The sequence below is a fragment of the Caretta caretta genome, chromosome 24 (assembly GCF_965140235.1).
Source record: "Caretta caretta isolate rCarCar2 chromosome 24, rCarCar1.hap1, whole genome shotgun sequence".
NCBI classification, from domain to species: Eukaryota; Metazoa; Chordata; order Testudines; family Cheloniidae; genus Caretta; species Caretta caretta.
The window spans coordinates 3,701,773-3,722,242 of NC_134229.1; the positions used below are offsets into that span (position 1 = coordinate 3,701,773).

General features: G+C 48.9%; 1 protein-coding gene and 1 long non-coding RNA gene across 2 annotated transcripts; one reads left to right on the forward strand and one right to left on the reverse strand.

The window, feature by feature from the left end:
* Positions 1 to 5,158: 5,158 nt before the first annotated feature.
* LOC125626016 (CD48 antigen) lies at positions 5,159 to 16,559 on the reverse strand. Its single transcript, XM_048828680.2, has 4 exons — positions 16,253 to 16,559; positions 12,126 to 12,446; positions 9,730 to 9,993; positions 5,159 to 8,701 (listed from the first exon to the last, which is right to left on the reverse strand). The coding sequence occupies exons 1-4, from the start codon at positions 16,305 to 16,307 to the stop codon at positions 8,607 to 8,609; spliced, it is 735 nt and encodes a 244-aa protein (XP_048684637.1). The 5' UTR covers positions 16,308 to 16,559; the 3' UTR covers positions 5,159 to 8,606.
* LOC142069971 (uncharacterized) lies at positions 13,925 to 19,524 on the forward strand. The gene is made up of 3 exons (XR_012665924.1): positions 13,925 to 14,124; positions 14,802 to 14,939; positions 18,283 to 19,524. It is a non-coding gene; the product is annotated as an uncharacterized LOC142069971 (long non-coding RNA).
* Positions 19,525 to 20,470: the final 946 nt, after the last annotated feature.

Sequence of the window (20,470 nt, forward strand, 5' to 3'; positions counted from 1 at the left end):
TGTTACAAATATTTTTATGGGAAATTTCTCTAAAAATATATATTTATGTTGAAATAAACACTTACCCACAGGGCGGTTATATCCACATTTGAGCCGCAGAAGACAAGAAATTAGCATGAGCCCCTCATTAAAACTGAGCACTGGAGTGCCATGCACTCATTAAAGAGCTTCAAAGGAGCTGACTAGCTCCCTGTTGACCCTTGGAGGAAACTGGCCTGAGGTGTCTTTGTTTAAAGAAAGTTCTTGAAACAGACACTTGAATTTAAAGGAAACAGGAGTTTGATTTTCCTCTCCCTTGCTCTGGTCTGATTTCCAGAGATGCTCAGTAGCTGCATCTCCTCTTGAAATCCAGGGGAGCCCCAAGATTTCAGCAACTCTGAAAAGCAGGAGCAACTCCATGGACCAATAGCTCAACCGTCAGCTGGTGCAAACAACCCCCCATCCCACCCCCACACTCACTGTACACGCGCAGCAGGTATTCCGTCACGGTGGTGGTGAACTCGGTGTTTATCTGCGCTCTGTACACGCCCCTGTCCAGCATGCTCAGGTTGCTAATCACCAGAGAATAGGTATGGTCCAAGACCCTCAACCGCCCTATGTAGCGTTTATCCAGCACTTTAACTACAGCTAGTTTCCCTTTCCGGGGGGTAAATGTGGCGAGGGTTGTGACCGAATTCCAGACGATGGTCTCCACGGGCACCCACGGGGGAACTTTGAAAGGGAAAACTACCGACCCTCCCACCATCCCAGTCAGCTGGATTGCCTGGGATTTGGTGGTGCGTGCATCTAGAAACACAGAAAGAAAGAGAGAGGTTAGGAAACTGATGGAACTGAGTTCTTTAACGTGAGTTTGATTTCTGAGTCTGATTTCATGCAGATCGATATTATCTATCTATCTCTCCATCCATCCATCCCCATGCACACCTCTCTATCCCCATACACGTTCCTCCACCTATCTACAGGTTGAGTGAAACTGGGAGTTTCCATTCGCTGGGAAATGACAATATTTCAACATTCATTTTCCATCCCACATCAAGATGAAAAGCCAAAATTTGAAAGTTATTTTGCAGAATGGAAATCCTGGAATATTTCAGTCTGGAAGCGTTGAAGAATTTAGTTTCAGCACTGTTGGCTGAGAACATCAGACATCCCTGAATGGCAGTGTTTCATTTCGAATGGTTAAACTGACCCAAAATGCTTTGTTTCAAGTCAGTTCAATATTAATCTGCATTTTCCCATTGAGGCACATTGACTCATCGAAGCTGTAATTTGGGAGCTGGATGCCTATGGGCTGGGCCGGGCTCCCTCTCCCATAATGTACTGAGGGTCATGTGACTCCCATGGTGCACCACACAGCTTGGTAAGATGGGAGCCTGTATTGGTGTATGGGACATGTAGTCCTCCAGGGAGCCAGGCCCAGAGGCGAGAATGGAGGGCCAAACTACAACTCCCATGAGGCAACAGGGAAATGCTATTTTAACAGTTTGTTGAACTGATTTGAAATTAAACATTTTGGGTCAATTTTTGATTTGGGTCAAAATAACCAGAATTTTTTTTTCTTCAGTTTTGTCGGAGAACACTTCAATCTCTTTGGTCACTCGATTACAGACCTAAAAGTGGCAATTCTTCAACAAAAAAACTTCAAAAACAGACTCCAATGAGAGACTGCTGAATTGGAATTAATTTGCAAACTGGATACAATTAACTTAGGCTTGAATAAAGACTGGGAGTGGATGGCTCACTACACAAAGTAAAACTATTTCCCCATGTTTATTTCCCCCCCGCTGTTCGTCAACCGGTCTTGTCAACTGCTGGAAATGGCCCACCTTGATTATCACCACAAAAGGTGTCCCGTCGCACCCCCGCTGTCCTGCTGGTAATAGCTCACCTTACCTGATCACTCTCATTATAGTGTGTATGGTAACACCCATTGTCTCATGTTCTCTGTGTATATAAACCTCCCCACTGTATTTCCCACTGAATGCATCCGGCGAAGCAAGCTGTAGCTCACAAAAGCTTATGCTCAAAAAATTTGTTAGTCTCTAAGTCCTCCTTTTCTTTTAACAAAATTAAAGAATTCCCACAGAAAGTTTCCATTTTGCAGAAATTGTTTCTTCATTCCAGTGGAAAATTCTCAACCAGCTACACACACACACTTACTTTACCTGTAAGGATAAGACATGTGAGCAACCAACATAGTCCCAGGATCACCATCCTAACACCGAACTGGTAGCTTCTCCTAGACATTCCCAGAGAGTCCTAGGAGGAAAAGACAACTCAGAAGGGGCCTCTCCGTGGGGAAAGAGGAAAGAGAGGTGAGCATTTGGGAGCCCAGCTGTTCACAAAAGAAGGCTGGAGGGTCGGATTTCCACAAGAGCTCAGCAGCACCCAAATGAAGTGGGCCAAAGTGGGAGCTGCTGGGTGCTCTTGGAGAAGTCTGGCACTTACGTACACAAGGCTGCATTTGGTCTTCTAATCCTGACCCTAATACCCTGAGCTCTGACCAGGGGCCCAGGCTGAGTGTGTCTGTAATGGGGCTGGCGCGGTGACTTATCAAGACACGGGAGGTCGTGGATAGACTTCACAAACTTTTCTGATCCAGCCTCTTTCAGCTATGTCAGTCCTAGTGTCTGATTCTCCTCTCATTCACACCAGCATAAATCCAGAGGAACTCAATTAAAGCCGGTTACATTACTTCTCCAAGGGCAGAATGTCTCACTTTTGCCACCTATGCCTCATTTTTCTAAACTAATGAGGAAGATGACACATAAAACCAAGCTCCCTTTGGGTCATTAGAAACCCAGTGGCCATTTTTGTAAGGTTTTAGCCCTGCTGCCATAGTCCAATGTGCGTGAGTTGCTGGGATAGGACCGACAGTTATGGACCAGGCTGTAAGTGACCTGGCCCAGGAGTCAGATCAGCAATCAGGTCTAGTGGGCAGAGCAGGCACCCAGGCTGGGGAACGAAGCCAAGGGTCAGCATCAGAAGCAACTACCAGTTGACCAGAGTCAGAGCCAAGGTCAGATACCAAATGGCAGAACCAAGGGTCAAGACAATCAAGGTCAGAAGTTGGAGGCCGGGGTCGAAGCCAGGCCTGGTAACTGGAGGAAAGGCAAGAACTGAACATGGAGCAGGAGCAGGGTGGAAACAAGAGAGAAGGCAGGAGCCAGGTGCGGGGCAGGAAGCAGGTTGGGTGCAGCCACAACAGGAAACCTCTTGGCTGCTCAGACAAACTTCCTGTGTTTCCTTTTGGCTTAAATAGTGTGGTTGGACCAATCAGTGGAGTCAGGCGATCCTCCAATCAGGGCTCCCGTGGGTGGAGTCTTGGCTGAGGCTATCGTCCTACTAGCCTGCGGGCACTCCAGGTTTCAGCAGACACTGGGTGGCGGAGCCAGGATGCAGCAGCAGCTGTCTAGGGACACCCAGGCCTGGGTTCAAGACCTGGGACATCCTGCTGGGCTGGAAGTTTGGCTCTAGAAGCTCCTGAGTTTGGATTAGGCCCGGCCCATCTCTAGTGTTGTGGTTTTCAAAGTGCTGCATGACCACTACTTAATGCTCCAGGTTCTCTAACACAAGCTGCTTGTCATTATGCCTGAGAGAGGAAGCACCTTGTCCACACGGCAAGTCATCAGGACAGCCTAGACCAGTGCACCACTTTGCCTTAGGCTAGGACCGTGGCCAACCCCAGAGCAGTCTCTCTCCAGGGCAGATGAGACAGGAGGAAAAGGGGGGACCCAAGCTCAGCCCCCCCACCGCAAACTTCTCTTATGTCTGTGTAAATATGGTTAAATGAGAGGGGGTGGGGCCTGTACCAGGGCCCCAAATCTCTCCCAACAGACCTGCCTCTTGCAGATGTTGCCATCTTGTAGATCACTTTGGGGGAGGGGGGAGCTAGCTCCTAAACACCCACCTTCACATTCTGGCTCAGCTACTTACCTGGCCGCCCATCACCCTAGGACCAGAGCTCTTCCCAGTCTCTAATAGTTACCCTAACCACCCCGCTCCCCGTGAGGCAGGGCAGTGCTGATATCTCCTTGGTACCACAGGTGGGGAAACTGAGGCATCAATCAACTCAGTGGGTTGCCCAGGGTCACACAGGGAGCATCTGGTAGAGCTGGGCACTGGACCCAGAGTCGCTGGCTAGTGTCCTAGTCACTGGGCCATGCTTTGCATTAGCCATTGAGTAATATCCTTGTGCTATCACCAATATCCTCCGTTACCACCCTACCAGAACACACTGGTCCCTACCAGAACACACTGGTCTCTTTTCCCTCCTCTTCTGACCCCTCCTTCCCCCACTCAATACTCCTCCCCCCTTCATCCTTATATAGCCCCATAGCAGCTCCATCCCCAGCCCCCAACCCCAGCTCTGTTCCCCCCACCAGCTGTCTCCCCTGTACAGTCCCAGCATCCCAAGCCCTGTCTGTCCTGCCTACACAGGCAAACTGCCCCCGTACCTCCCCTATAGGGGGCAGGGATGAGCTGCTGCCAGCCACGCTCAGGGCAGGAGGGGAGCAATGTGGCATTGGCCGGTTTCCTTTTCCTCCCGTCTCTCCTCTGCAATGGGAGGGGGACAGCCTGGAGGATGGGGGTGCAGGAGAGCGATGGATGGAGCGGGAGGGGGGAAGATAGGTAGGGACCGGGTGCTCCCAGTGGCCAGAAGCCAGCACCCCAGCACAGCGCCCTCTTGTGGCCTGTTCCCAAACCCTCAGGAACTGGCTGGTCCCCAAGGTGTGAAATTGCCCGGGGGCAAACCAGCATTCTAAGGGTTAATAGGGCCAAACCTCTCCCCATGATGAGCAGTTACCATGGCAGTCACTATCCAGGTATGTCTCACCTGTAACAGGCGACTGAACCATCTCTACTGGGGGGACGGGGATGAAGAGGAGAGGAATCTATTAACCCCTCCCCCCAACACACACACAATTTCAGTTCACATTTGTGTACACTCATGTCTAGTGATTTATCCTTGTGAGTCTGGTGATTATTTTTATGGCTCATTTGTACAACCGTTTTATAGAGCAGCTCTCCCCCACGCCCCACGCCCTTGCAGGGCGAATGGAACATTCCAACAGCTTCCTTCCTCCCCACCAACTTCAAAGAGTCCCCCGATTTAACCCCTTCCCTGCCAGAGGAAAAGAAGGAGAGAGAAAAAACATGACCTTGTAGGTATTTATTTAGTCTAAGCACCAGTTTGCATACAGGAAGGACCAGAAATGGAGGGCCACTGGCATTAAATATGTAAACACATAGGGAAGGAGCAGGACAAAGATGTTTGGAGCGTAACTGATTGAGAACATTCAGAACCACACAAAAGACAGGAGTGTGTATGTGTAGCATCCATGCGTGCATTCCATAGTGGGGGAAAATACATAACAGGTTGGTTATGTTAGGGCTGGTCTAGGTTTATTAGGTCCTGCCTCAGTGCAGGGACCTGGACTTGATGACTCCCAAAAAAATTTTCAGCAAATCAAAAAAAAAAAATCATTTTGAATCAAATGAAACTTATCACATGACCTGAACTGTTTTGTTTCATTTGGAGTTTTTAAAAAACATTTTAAAGAATTTTTAAAATAAAACTGAGGGAAATTCCACAACATCTTTCGGAAACAGCTTGTTCTGACTTTTCCGAGTTTCTTTATTCTTGAGCAAGAATTCACCAAAATCAACCAGAATTCAGAATTTTGGTCTGCCCAAATCTGCATTTTTGTCAAATAAAAGTTTTTTGCCTGAAATATTTCATGCATCTCTGCACTCGAAAGCCTGCAAATGTTCTAACTGGTGATGTCCATGCAACCTTAACTTTGCCCCTAGTGAGTCTGCTTTAGTTTAATTAATTAGATGATTGCATGCTATTATTTCTGCAGCATTGTCTGCCATTCAGTAGGACTTACTGTTATCTTAGTCATGATTATTTGGAGAACTACCAGGTCATTATGAAAATGTTTGCAAATACTGGAAGATTCTTAGACTTTTACTGTAAATAGTTAGTCACCTAAAATGTTATCCCAGATATTTCTCTAAGACAGTTTCAGGTACCTAACCAGAGGGCAAAAATGATACCATGGGACCTCGCAACCAGTCACTAACCATCAATTAGAAAGAGCTGGAACTGAACAGTTCCTGAAAATTGCTCATCAAAACCAGCTATTTGCATCCAACAAACAGACTCACATGCTGAGGGCAATAGGTAACGCTCTGCTAACCAATAAAAAGGGTCTCGATTCACAATCAATTTTATTGTTAGTATTATAGTAGTGTGAGAGGCCACAAGAACGCTCAGGGCCCTGTTGTGCTAGGTGCTATAAGCAGTCTGTCCCCGATCTGCAGAGTATAAAGAAACCAGACAGACAAAGTTAGGAGGGGAAACCGAGACACAGAGAGGCACAGTGACTTGCCCATGGTAGGTCAGTGGCAGAGCTGAGACTAGAGCCCTGGTCTCTAATTCAGTGCCTGGTCCATCTATGTGCAGGTAGGTAGGCAGGGCTCACACCTTAGGCACCTACATGTTGCATTGCTTCTCTCCCATCTTTCTTGAGCTAAGGAAGAAGATCCCCAACTAGATCACTGCCTCCCTTTTTGTAACCTTCCAGTCTCCTCTGTCAGGTGACTCCCCTGTCACCCTCAATAGGTGTCTTCACTGCCAGGCAACCTCACCCAGCTAGCCTAGTTTGGAGCCAGTCCGTTGTCTAGAGTGATCACATTTCAATGGCTGAGCACTTAAGTTAAATGACCCCTACTGTTAGGCCGCTGCCCCTACCCCCTAATGCTCCGACATGGAGTTGAAAGGACAACAGAGAGGCCAAGAGGCTGCTCCATATTGGTAAAGGTACATACAGCAAGTTCATAACTTCACACCAAAGTCAGAAATTAGACAGAGAGATTTCCCCGAAGTATCACAGCCACAAGCAAGCAGCGTGAGTTGTGGGCACCACCATTACACTGGCAGCTTAGCCATGAGTATTTGTTTGTTTCCTGCTCACTCTTTCTTTCATGCTTCTGCCCCTTTTGTTACTGTCCTGGGGTGTGACTGCCCTGCAGCATCACCCACTTCTGGCTAAGTGTGGCATTCCCTGCCTCACTTTCCCTTCTCAGGAACCCAGTAACTCCACTTCAGGCCTCTTGACTCAATAATACTCCCCAGGGGGCGAGATTCCTAATAAAAGCTGGTGCCAAATAATCCAGAACAAACATCTTTAATAAAGCAGAGGCTCTCCTGGCTTTTGGAGTTGTTCTGAAGCCCACCCCATGAGCCCTGTTCCCAGCCTGGGCTACCCCCCAGTCTCTCCTTGCGGCAGAAACCCCCACCCTCCTCCTGGAGCAGGTTAATTCAGGCAGTTGTTACCTCTCTCCTTAAAACAGGAGTCTGCAGCTCTCCTCTGTACGTTGGTCCCCTTCTCCCAGCTCGTCCCCAGTTGGGAAGAGAGCCCTCCTTGCCCTCATCTCTCTGCAGGCTTCCCAGATATTTCTTTCTCCCTGGTCTGTTTCCTTTCTCCCAGGTCCCTCATAATTTGTCACAGGTGTGGCAATTTCCTGGACAAACCCTACTGAATACAGGTTAACCTTCTTGAATTAAGTTTATGTATCGCTGTGTGCCAGGGACAAGTTGGTGTGAGAGACAAGGTGAGGGAGGTTCTCTCTTTTATTGGACCCATTTCTGTTGGTGAGAGAGACCAGCTCTTCTGCAGCTCTGGCTTGTATGTCAATTCCCTCCGGGAAGGGAGGCCACAGCTTCTCCAGGTACTCAGAACAGTGGGGGGTTGTTATGCAAAATCCCTCAGGTTGTAACACCTCCAAAGAGGTCCCACAACCAGACATGCCCAACCCGTGAAAAAAAAACCACAGAAATTGGGCTTGTCTTTGGCTTAAGTGGCTTGCGAGTTGCTTGTTGGCTAGTTTTTGGCTTGTAGCTTGTTGCTTCTTTTTTTTTTTTTTTAATCTGCTCCCAGCAAGCAGGGGCAAAGGGGAATAAAGGGGGGCAAGGGGCAAACAGGGGCAAGGTGGGGAGAGAGTCAGGGGTGCACAGTGGGCCCACCACAGTCCCAGACTGCATGCCGGGGGGACCTAGTCACACAGAGTGTTGAGGTACTTAGGGATTGGCTTGTTTTGGCCTTGTTTTGAAGTGGGATTAGCTTGATTCACAATAAATCAAAAAAGTCAGGGTGCTTATTTATGGCGTGAAAGTTGGCAACTATGCCCACAACCTGGAGCGGCTGCACTTTTAAACTGATTCTCCAGATCCCAACAAACAAAGGAAGGACTTTTGGATAAATAGCCTGAATTTAAACTGACTTAGGACCTTTGTTCTTATCCAGCAAACAGCCAGGATCCCTCCCCGCACCCCCATCTCCATCTGCAGAGAAAGTGAGGCTATTATAGCACCCAAGTAGTGGGCCTTGTCTCCGCAACATCATCTTCTCCTTAGTTCTCTAAGTCCCTGGTTCAATCCCCAGTGTGCTGGCCAAGATGGTGGATATCTGTCTAACACCGTTATTTCAGGAGTTCGTTTTGGTCTTGTGCGTTTCACCAGGTCTGCCCGGGAACGGACCAGCGCAGGCAATCGAGGAGATCGTTGCGTTCCCTTGGCTTTCACCGGAATGGCAGCCTTAGACCCAGTTATGAACGAGGAGGAGAAATCCAAACGCCAGGATGGAATCGGCGGTCTTCCGAGCCAGGGACAAGGGCACGGCTGAGTTCTTCTCTGAAACAAGACAAGAACCTGTTATTTATAGCACCTGCCGGCTATTTATTAACAATAATACAAATGGGCTGCCTCGCCCCTGCCATGGAAAACCCACAGGAGGGGGTAGACTTTAGGAGCAAGGATGGGCAGGGGTCGAAGGAGAGGGGAGCAAAGAGAGGATGCACAGCAAAACACAGGGAAAGCAGCCCTGTCCCTGGCCTGAGCACTCTGCCCCCCCATATCCCCCAGAGGGTGCAGAGAGAGCTCCCCCCGCTGCTTCAATCACCCAGGATGACTCTTCTCTCCTCCCTGTGCAGAATGAGCCAAGGAGACACCCCCAAACCCCAGAGGATCCCCCCAGTTATCGACATAGGCTCCCAGAACCTCACAGCTGGCTCCGGAACCCAGTGCCCGGCTGCAACGGCACCGTCCCTGTGGCTAATCGTCTGGGATCCCCCTAGAACACACTGTCTGCACTGTGCCTTCCCCCCCAGCCCCCCCAGCCGCTGCATCACTTTGTGCCTTGTGCTAACGCAGACAGCATGCCCTGCACTGGTGCCTCTAATGGACCCCCTTGGTCGGGCCCTTGCCAGGGACTGTCCCTGTGACCTCGAGCTCCAAACCACTGGCCTCGACCCCCTGAGGACTCAGCCCCTCGCCCGAACGGCAGCCCATCAGCAGGCGGCTCTCCTGTGTCACAGGCACCCACAGCCCCTCCAACCCTGGGCAGCGTCACGCCGCGTGGCCAGGATCCCTCATCCCACCCGCGGCACCCCCAGCAGCCTGGCATCCCCAGTCTGGCACCACGGTGACTGCAGCTTCACAGCAACTCACAGCCCAGGGCAGGTCAGCAGAAGACTGCTCTGGGGTCCCCCGGGGGGGGGGGGGGAAATACACACTGGGGAGCAGCGAACGAGACTCTCACTCAAGAGTCACCAAAACCACGGCTGCCCTGCTTCAATTGAGACCGAACCAGAGTGGCTGCATAGCTAACCTGCACAGCCAGATAGACGCAGCAAGATAAATGAATGCAAAGTGAATGTTACCATCCCATGTGCAAGGGCTTCTGTAATAGACCAAGCCCGCCTCTTCGCTGATGGGGTTGCTGACGACGCATTTGTAAGATGCGTGACTTTCTGACTTTAACTGATCGTCCAGTGTGCTGCTATTTTTGCCCACAAAATCCTTTTCATTCTTGTACCAGTGGTAGGCCACTTGGGTGGCGTTCACAGTGCACTCCAGGGTGACATTGCACCATCCATCTTCGTTGGCCCTGATAGTGACTTTCACACTGGGCTTAGGGACGGGCTCTGGAAATAGAGAAAAGAGAAATTCAACAACAGGCCAAACCATGACAGAGATCTAACCATGGGCCAGATCCTCAGATGATGTAAACTGGTGGTGCTCCAATGAAACTGATTTATACCAGCTGGGGACGTTGCTTGTATAGATTTTATACAGAAGGGTCTATTAGCGAGACAAATTCAGACTGCAAATAAGGCATAAAATTTTAACGGTGAGAGTAATTGACCATTGGAACAATTTACCAAGGAGTGTGATGTGTTCTCCATCACTGACAATTTTTAAATCAAGATTGGACATTGTTCTAGAAGATCTACTCTAGGAATTGTTTTGGGGCAGGTCTCTGGCCTGTGGTATCCAGGAGGATAGGCAAGATGATCACAATGGTTCCTTCACGCCTTGGAATCTTTGAATGATGCTCATCTAGTCTGACTGCCTGTGTAATGCAGATCAGACAATTTCACACAATGGCTTCTGCTTCCAACCCATTGACTTGTGGCTGGATGAGAGCATATCATTTAGAAAGAGGGTCCAACCATGATGTGGAGACCTCAAGTGATGGAGAATCCACCATATGCCTGGGTGAGCTGTGTGAATGGTTCATTTCCATCCCCGTTAAATGCAAACACAAAATGAGACAAAACTTTCTTCTAGCTTCAACTTTCAGCCAGTGGATCTTGTTCTACCTTTATCTGCTAGATTGATAAGAGAGGGCTCTTCAGAGACCTTCCCCGTGTGTTAGAACTGCTTTGAGAGCGAGTCACCAATTTACCTTTCCTTTGATAAGCTAACTAGAATAAGCTCATTAAAAAGTTTCCCACTGGAGAGCATGTTTTCCAGATCTCATCGTTTTCCTTCAGCATTTTGGGGGTGATGAAATACACCCCATTTGGACCAGATACATTAGATCAACAGTACCAAATTCCCTGTGTATTCCCCCCCCGCCAATCCTGTCTACCCACCATCTCACCTAGCAGAGTGCATGTGACCCTAGGGTATGTCTGGTTGCTTAGATAACCTCCCTCACCCCAGCATCTCTCAGGACTCCATGGCCATATCCTCACACCCTGAAGCACAGAGAGACCCCTGGCAAAGGCCTTAAGCCAAGATATTTAAACGTGACTAGTGACTGTGTGTCCCTCAATTCTGGATCCCCTGTAAGATCCCAATTTTCAGAGCCCAGATGCTCAGCACTTTCTGAAAATCAGGTCCCTTTAAAGTGTGCCCAGAAAATGGGGCATCCCAAATCCTTAGTCATTTTTTGGAGACACTGGCCTAAGTGACTAAACCAAATCTCCTGGATGCCAGTCCAGTACCTTGGCTACAAGACCATCCTTCCTGGCCCTTACCAGCTTAGCCTGGGGGGGTTAGAATCATAGAATCATAGAATCATAGAATATCAGGGTTGGAAGGGACCCCAGAAGGTCATCTAGTCCAACCCCCTGCTCAAAGCAGGACCAATTCCCAGTTAAATCATCCCAGCCAGGGCTTTGTCAAGCCTGACCTTAAAAACCTCTAAGGAAGGAGATTCTACCACTTTCCTAGGTAACGCATTCCAGTGTTTCACCACCCTCATAGTGAAAAAGTTTTTCCTAATATCCAATCTAAACCTCCCCCACTGCAACTTGAGACCATTACTCCTCGTTCTGTCATCTGTCATGGGTTATCAACTCATTTCTTTTATGGAGCCCTCTTCCCCGGTGGCCTTCCTGGCTCTCACTAGCTGGTCTCCCCTGCTTTCTGACGTGTGTGTAGCTGTTCCTTGAAGACGTCTGGGTGGCTCCATTACCCCACCTTCTGCCAGCAGGGCAGCAATCTGCTTTTGCCTCTGTTCCCATTTGGTCCGTTGTGGGAGATCCCAAAACAGGAATGTCATTAAGGTCAGTACCTGACCCCTCTCCTTAAAGCCCCAGCCACAAAGATTCCAGAAAGAACAGCTCTGGCGATGGAACATTGGACCCAGAACCTGAGCTGAGGATCTGGCCCATTTCTAGGAGCCTCTTTGTCCCATCCAGGCTGTTACCTGCTCCTTCCCCTGCCTTGTGGGCATTTCGGGCCGGGGAGAGAGGAGGGTGCATTATCGGGGCCCTTCTACCTCACCATCCCTGACCCTTGTGTGAAGAAGCCGCTCCCGACTCACCGTACACTTTCAGTTGGATAAGTTCACTTTTCGTCTTGCTCTGGTTGTTCTCCACTTCTATCCGGAAGATGCCACTGTCTTGCTTCTGCAGCTGGACAATTTCCAGGGTGTGATTCTCGTGGTAACACAGTTTATTATGAAAAAAGCCACTGAGGTAAGACACTGGCTGATCCCGTTTTTTAGTCAGGATCTTTAGGGACACATCGAACCACCAGATGATCTGCTTGTATTCCTCTGGGACTGGCAGTTTGGGGTTTAGATACACCGTGCCACGGACAATCCCATTCACCTGATTGTGCGGCATCTCTGTGGCCTCGAAAGCTGTCAACAGACAAAAATCAGGGTTGCAATGGGAAGCAAAGGAACAAGCGTTACTCTTAGTTAGTTGTTGGATGAACTGGGACAAGCTAGCGCGAATGCCTCTTGCTGTGCCTCAGTTTCCCCCTGTAAAATGGGGATAATGCTACTGGCTCTTTTGTGAAGGACTTTGAGTTCTTGTGACAATCAGGTTCCAGACTGCCCTCCCCAGTGGAGAACAGAAGATTTAGGCCCCCCCAAAATGAGCAATGGAGCGTTCCCTGAGGCCGGTTTAACCCCAGTCTGTATCGATGTCGCATAATGACCATCACGTTCAGACTATTCCAAGCTTTCACAAAAGCCCTTACTCAATATACTCCCAGAGTACAACAATACACCATGCAATCAGTGGGCTCAGCGGCTCCTTTTTGGGCCTAACTTTCTGTTCTTCTCCTTATGGTGTCCGGACCCAGTATCACAGATCTACAGCCGCAAAGAGCCCTCGCTCTAGGTATTGTTATGTTGTAAGTCCCTAGCAAAACGGAGCCTTGATCGCGGGCCACTAGGTCTTGAACCACTCTGATATTTGTACTGAAAAGGCTTGTCGAACCATTTATTTCCCAACAACAATATAATACGCACAAGGGCCTGCCGGTGTCCAAGGGGGCCTGGAGCAAGCAGAGCATTGTGACTTTGGTATCAGCGAGGATGAACGTATAAGAGATTGTCTAGAACATTGGGGGAAATTAGAGTTGATGCCTGAGCTAACTGGGGCCTGGGGGTACAACCTGGACAGAGGGGTGAGTTAGCACAAATGCAAGTGACCCACAAAGGGAGAAGTGAAATGAAGAGCAAGAAGAAGCAAAGAAAATGCTGGAGAGGAGGGGAAGAAACGCCGTTTAGAGGACAGACCACTAACGGAAATGGAGATCCCGGGGCAGAATGGTGGCCGGTGTCGCGGGGGAGACACAGGCCAAATGAGGTCTGCCCAGCGGGATGAAAGGACACTGACTGCCTGTCCCTCAAAGCGCAGAGATCAGGGAGACTGGCAAGAGGGGGACGCCCATGTCTTGGGGTTGGTGCCCCCAACCGGCATTCGGGAGCAGGCGTGGGCTGTTTATTGCCGGGGGCAGGATTCTGCCATGCTGCTTTCTTATGTTGAAATTATTGGGATTACTTCGGCAGTGAGGTCCTAGAAATATCTGCGGGGGAGGGGGCGGTGTTGGGTGTTTAAACAGCAAATGTGGTTTCCGCAAAAAATGACAGTTTCCGTGGGAAATGAACTTCTTCTTTGGCTTGTCAGGAAAATCCAAACGGAATGTTTCGCCCTTCATCTGTGCCCAGCTGGGCTAGTGCAGAACCTCCCGCCCGTTCTCCTCCAGCCTACATCTCCCACGATGCACAGCAGCCGTTCGTGCAGAGGGGAGTCCCCACGAAGTGTCACTGCGGCCATGAAGCAGGAAGGGTGGGACAGAATATTCTTCCTGCCTCGGCAGATTTAATTCATGCACCAATATTTCCCTTATTTGCTCTAACAGGTGGATCCTGCCAAGTTTGGCTACACCCTGACAGCACTATCACCAACTCACTGACTTTGGGCAAGTCACTGCCTCACTCTGTGCCTCAGTTTCCCCCTCTGTATAACGATTCCCAGAGATCGCTGTGGTAAGGCTCAGCTAAGGTCTGCATCCTTTGCTCCTTGGTAAGTAAAGTTGCTACAGGAGTGCAAAGTGTTGTTTTTACTTCCAGTTTGGACTTAGATTGCACCCTTTTTTATTTTCTCTCCTGCCCCTAATTTGTTCTCTGGGGTCCTAATCAATAACCAACATACCAATGGCCTCGTCCTTTACATTTCCTGTTTCGCCCACCCTCCCCATCTACAAATTGCCTGGAATTAGCAGGAGAGGCTGCTTTATGCTGAGCCACTTCCTGTCCCCATCATTTCCTGTTTCAGAGGCCATTTCATCTTTTGAGGGAGTTTTTTGTTTTAAATCATGGAAAGAGCATTTTCATGAGTGACACAAGTAGCAAATCCAGCAGGGGTCATCTTTAGGGTCAGCGATTATCAGCAGTCAGAGCTAAAGTCTCACACTTGAGCTAAAGGAGTAACTAACTCCATTAGCTGGTAGCGATAGTAGATTGTTACCCCACCATCACCAGAGTGGGAGGGGACAGACATATACACACACCAGGTGTGTTAAACACATTCATATTTATAAGCTGGACCTTTTGAATTGGTAATCTAGCAAACAGAGTGTGCGCTATTCACTGGAGGCAGTATTGCCTAGTGACTAGAGTACTGGACTGGGATTCAGGAGACCTGGCTTCTATAGTTGGCTGTCCTGCTAGGTGAAGTCACTTTCCTTTTCTGTGCCTCAGTTTCTCCCACTCTGAAATTGGGACAACGGTACCCATTTAAAAAGCCCATTGAGATCCATGGGTGAGAAGAGCTAGGGGTGATTGTTTCTTGTTTGGATCAAGCAAAACGCCCTACACGTGACCACTGCTGACTCTGGGGTAAGTTCAGCTCCTTTTACCACTTTATGGTCTCTTGATTCGCTGTGTGTGCTTCACCGTTGCTGCTGTGTGATGGTGACAGAGTGGATTTTGCTGTTTCAACTCCGCCTACGAAGCTGGACCATCTTCTCCCGTACGCAAGAACTACCATAAAAAGCCATTACTAAGGGGGAGGGGGAAATCACAAACACCACGTGACCTGCCCTAGACACGTAATGGATGACATAAGGATTAACAAATACACCACCCTTTACACCAGCATTGAAGGCACTGAAACGCCTCTAAAAAGTTGGGCCTTTCAACTTCCCTCCCCCACACCGCCGCCATCATATTACCAACCCTGTGCCTCCCAAAATCACGAATGAGGTCCCTCACGCATGAGATTGTCTTTTTTAAAATATTAGTTTTGGGTTCTTTTTTATGTGCCTGCTGGGTTTTGAATGTTTATGGATCATGTTTTCAAGCTTTTCTCCACAACCACAAGGGCTAGAAATTTAGCATTCTTTTTTTTTTAAAAAAAAGTGAGATTCTTACATAATCACAGGGCTCCAGCAGCTGGGGATTTTTAGAAAATACCAAGACTCGCAACAAATTCACAAGAGTTGACAACAATGGAATCCCTATTTCGGAGTAAGTAGAGCCAAACCCCTGTCTGATTCCCCTGATCACTATAATGCTATACGCAGGAGGAAAAAAACAACCCCTTCTGACCAGAAGTGTGGATTTTGATGGCCCTAATTTCAGTGCGTGCAGGAACAAATGTTGTCAATGATAAAAAATGACGAGCTTCTAGATCCTTGGAGACTGAAATACTCTAGAAGTTTTCTCTGGAGCTTTCCAGTCTGTGGCCTGGGTTTAGCCCATGGGCACAGTTCTAACTGACTTCAGAGAAGAAAAACTAGGCAGGGTAAGGAAATGTCTGTTCCAGCAACCCAGCTAAATACAATTAATGAGCTCTAACAATCTCTCTGGAGCTTTGATGCAGCGACTTGTGCGAGCCCCTCGGCTTTGGTCTCTGCGATGGAAAAAACGGGCTTTCATTTAAAAAACAAACACAAAAAATAAGTTTCTAAGCCTGTTCTTGTGATGAGCCTGAAAACTGTAACTTGAAAGGAACAAGGCAGCCGTGCTCCACTTAGTAAAGAAATGTCGGCAAAACACTGGATCAGAATTTATATCCTTTCCCCCCGCTCCAGCCCTCCAAGATAAAACTTATCTACCACAAGGCAGGGGAGTTTGAGAAAGAATCAAATCACTAGCACGCGCGAGCAGACACACAGCCCAAATCTGCAACCCAGATCCAAAAAGCGTACCTTGTAAGCTGCTGAGCACCACCAGGTATGCAAAGGTTTGACCGGCTGCCGCCATCTTCCCCAGCCTCGCGGCAATCTAAAACCAGGATGTCCTCTAATCAAGTGACGTTGTCAAAGGACCTGATTCTCACTTACACCACCCGTGTAAAAGGGTCTTAATACGGGACTAAATTACAGGTACACCTGCATTAAGGCCCCTTTACACTGGGATAAAAAGGGCTTGGTGTAAATGAGAGACAGGCCAAACCGATTTTAAAACAGTTACTTTAACGAGGAGTGCAGTGCATCTTTTCAACTAATCTAAAGAGCAGTTGAAATTCCCTTTTTGCAGCATGTGACAATTTGTCAAAGAAAACCACTTCCTTGAGCAAGTTTCAGTGTATGAATACAGCATTTTAGGCGTAGACTCTCATGCAGCAAATTTCTCTCCCTCCACAGGCTAGCAAGCCAGTGAGGCCAATGAAAGGCTCGGAGTCCAGGCAGCTGCAAGTCAGAATCTCCTTCAGCTGGGCAGGGATGAAAGTGATATTAAACACTGACTGGTCCGGGGGCACATGCTGCCTGGCCTGCGCTCCCCGGGGCTCTGGCCGCTGCCGCAGTTAGCAGCAGCCGGGAGCCCTGGGCCTTTTCAAATCACCGGCCCCGGGACAGCTGCCCCTTTTGCCCCTCCCCCCCATCTGCAGCCCTGCCGGTAGGGTCACCAATGGGGGGGGCAAAAGGGGCAGCGATGTTTAAAGTTCTACCGTGGCAGCTCTTTCACCTCGGCTGCATAAGGGCCCGGTACCAGCTTCTTAGCGGTACACGGTACTGGCCTGTACTAGCCTACTTTCACCCCTGCAGCCAGGATACTGTAGCACGCTGGCTGCCTTTGTGCCGGGAATGGCTGCAGCCCCTTGCAAAGGAGCGCGGCTAACCTGCCCCTTCATTGGGCAGAATCCCAGGGGCGGTGTCACTCTCCGTAGAGACTGTGCTGGGCTGGAGGCATTGAGCTGTGCAGAGGAACCCCAAAATATTTGGTCCTTGCAAGACAATGCCTCGCAGCCTGCCATTGTTCGGAGTCACATCTCTTGTAACGCGGCCCTCCCCAGCCGGGCTGAGTCATAGACTTTAAAGTCAGAAGAATCCATCATGATTCTAGTTTGACCTGCACATCGCAGGCCACAGAGGCTCACCCACCCACTCCCATCACCTCTGGCTGAACCACTGAACTCCTCAAATCATAGTTTAAAGACTTCAGGTTACATAGAATCCACCATTTACACCAGTGGTATAAAGGGGCCTTGGTGAAAATGAGACCCCAGGGTCAAACTTCAGGCCCCAGGGTCAAACTTTTATCCTGTATAGCTGCTTTAAACAGTGCTTAATTAGTGCCAGGGCTGGGCAGGTCATAGCCCCGGCACCTGGGGGCTTGCCACATCAGTTATGAAATTGCTTGAGCCCCGGCACCTCTTCCATTACAAATTAAGCTCTGGCTACAAATAACCAATCTGGGGACATTTCTCCATTGCACAAACAGGCCACATCTTTCGTGGGTGAACCAACAGCACTGTGTTGGAATCAGTGCAGATACGCTGATTCACATCGGCTGAGATCTGCCCCGTTAGCAGCGCCTTGGCTATCCAGCTGAGTGGGCCGACCGACCAGTTGCAGCACGGCTCTGCTCAAGTGACCCTACGAATGGCATCACAGGGCCTGCGTGCTTGTGACTCAGCCGCTCTGCTTCGGATGCGATCAGCTCACAAGTGAGATGGGAGAGGCAGTTTAGGAAATGCCGGGCTGATAACCTCAGCCTGCCCTCTTTCACAGCATCAGCAGCCATAAGGTTTTACCCACCATCTGCTCTTGTAGATGATCATGCCCTCAGTGGTAGCACAGGGCAGTAGCTGATTGGCTCAGTAATTGCAACGTAGACCCCGATTCAGGAAAGCACTTATGCATACGCTTAACTCTAAGCATGTGATTAAGCTCCATCCACAATTTGAAAGCATATGCCTAAAATTAAGCCCAGGCTTGCTCTCTTTCCTGAACAGGGACGCTTGCCTGAACTCTGGGACTTTGTGCATCACCCACAGAGCAGTCCACAAGTCCAGTAATATCCAGCTCCTTGCTCTCAGCAGCACGGCTCAGAAGTGTCGAAGTAGTAAACAGAGCGACAAGGGGAGCTAATATCGTTTATTACCCGAAGAGGAGCTCTGTTTAGCTTGGAAGCTTGACTCTCCAGCAGAACTTGGTCCAAGATATTACCGCCCTCACCTTGTCAGTCTACTATCCTGTGCCCCGCATGCCTACAACAACACTGCACAAAGTAGTAAACACTTATTTGTAATCACTGATGTCAGCAGCAATGGCAGTGAAATTCACGCAGTGAGCTAATGTGCCGGGTAAGACGCACCAGTGCTTTTAAGCTGCTGAGTTCAAGGGGAGCCAGTGACAAGGAAATGCTAAGATGCTCCCACACGCGGTAGCTGGAAGCCAGCGGTCTCCAAGAGTTAGAACCTGGCTGGAGCGGCGAACTGGCAGCGAATTAAACGACGGGGAATCTGCAATGCCTGCTGAGAACTGACCCACTTTCAGCCCCGAGTGGTTCACATCCGTTACTGGGAAGATCTGGTGTTAACACTGAAGAGACGCTATTATGAACTAACCATTACCCAGGCGACATTGTTATCTTCACATTGCACACGCAGTCAGATCGATACCCGCAGTCAGAAATCCACAAGCTGAGAGAGAGAGCCCCAGCTTGTGAAACTGACTGGAGAGCGAACACCTACCACGTGCCTTATTATATTTTGATGATGGAAATGCGCAAAGACATGAGAGCAACTTTACTGCTGTGTAGCAAACCAGTGCATCAGCCTTAATGGAACGCACTGCAGATTGTCTCCACATGCAAACCAGCCTATTAACGTACGTTACGGTAACATGACAGCTTCGGCTGGAGCCGGAAGTGCTGACGGATGCCCAAGTCTGTGGAATTTGAGCAGTTGCCTTCAGACTATTTCCGCTTGTTAGAAACACAAAGGGCTGAAATTTCAAGCTGAAACCCTCACAGCAAGACAAGAATCAGCCTCAAGGCCAGATTGCAATAGGACTTCAACTTCTGTCTGTAGCCCCTAGAGCTAGCTTTAGCATTTATTTTATTCAGCAGTAATGCAACGACCCTACAGGCCTGTCCCCTGTCAGACACTGGCTTCAGCAGTCAGCCCAAGGCTTGCAGCCTATGAACTTTGGCACAGATAAATGGCCCAACAGTCACCCCTAAGTTTTGGAGAACTGGGAACAGAATAAAGAAAAGGAGGACTTGTGGCACCTTAGAGACTAACCAATTTATTTGAGCATAAGCTTTCTTGAGCAACAGCTCACTTCATCAGATGCATAAAGTGGAAAATACAGTGAGGAGATTCATATACACACAGACCATGCAAAAATGGGTGTTTATCACTACAAAAGGTTTTCTCTCCCCCCACCCCACTCTCCTGCTGGTAATAGCTTATCTAAAGTGATCACTCTCCTTACAATGTGTATGATAATCAAGGTGTATGATAATCATACTGGAAATGGCCCACCTTGATTATCATACACATTGTAAGGAGAGTGATCACTTTAGATAAGCTATTACCAGCAGGAGAGTGGGGTGGGGGGAGAGAAAACCTTTTGTAGTGATAAACACCCATTTTTTCATGGTCTGTGTGTATAAAAACATCTTCTGTATTTTCCACAGTATGCATCCGATGAAGTGAGCTGTAGCTCACGAAAGCTCATGCTCAAATAAATTGGTTAGTCTCTAAGGTGCCACAAGTACTCCTTTTCTTTTTGTGAATACAGACTAACATGGCTGTTCCTCTGAAACCTGTCACTTTAGTAACTAAGAGGGAGTCTACATAGCCAGACAATCCTGCTGTCAGGGTGCCAATGCCTGAGATGATGGGGCGCCCAGGATTTCCAGGTTTATGGATCTTGGGTAGTAGATAGAATATCCCAGGTCGGGGTTCCAGGGGTGTGTCTGTGCGGATTTGATCTTGTGCTTTTTCAGGAAGTTTCTTGAGCAAATGCTGTAGTTGCTTTTGGTAACTCTCAGTGGGATCATAGGGTAATGGCTTGTAGAAACTCGTGTTGGAGAGCTGCCGAGCAGCCTCTTGTTCATATTCCGACCTATTCATTATGAATCCGCACAGACACACCCCTGGAATCCCGACCTGGGATATTCTATCTACTACC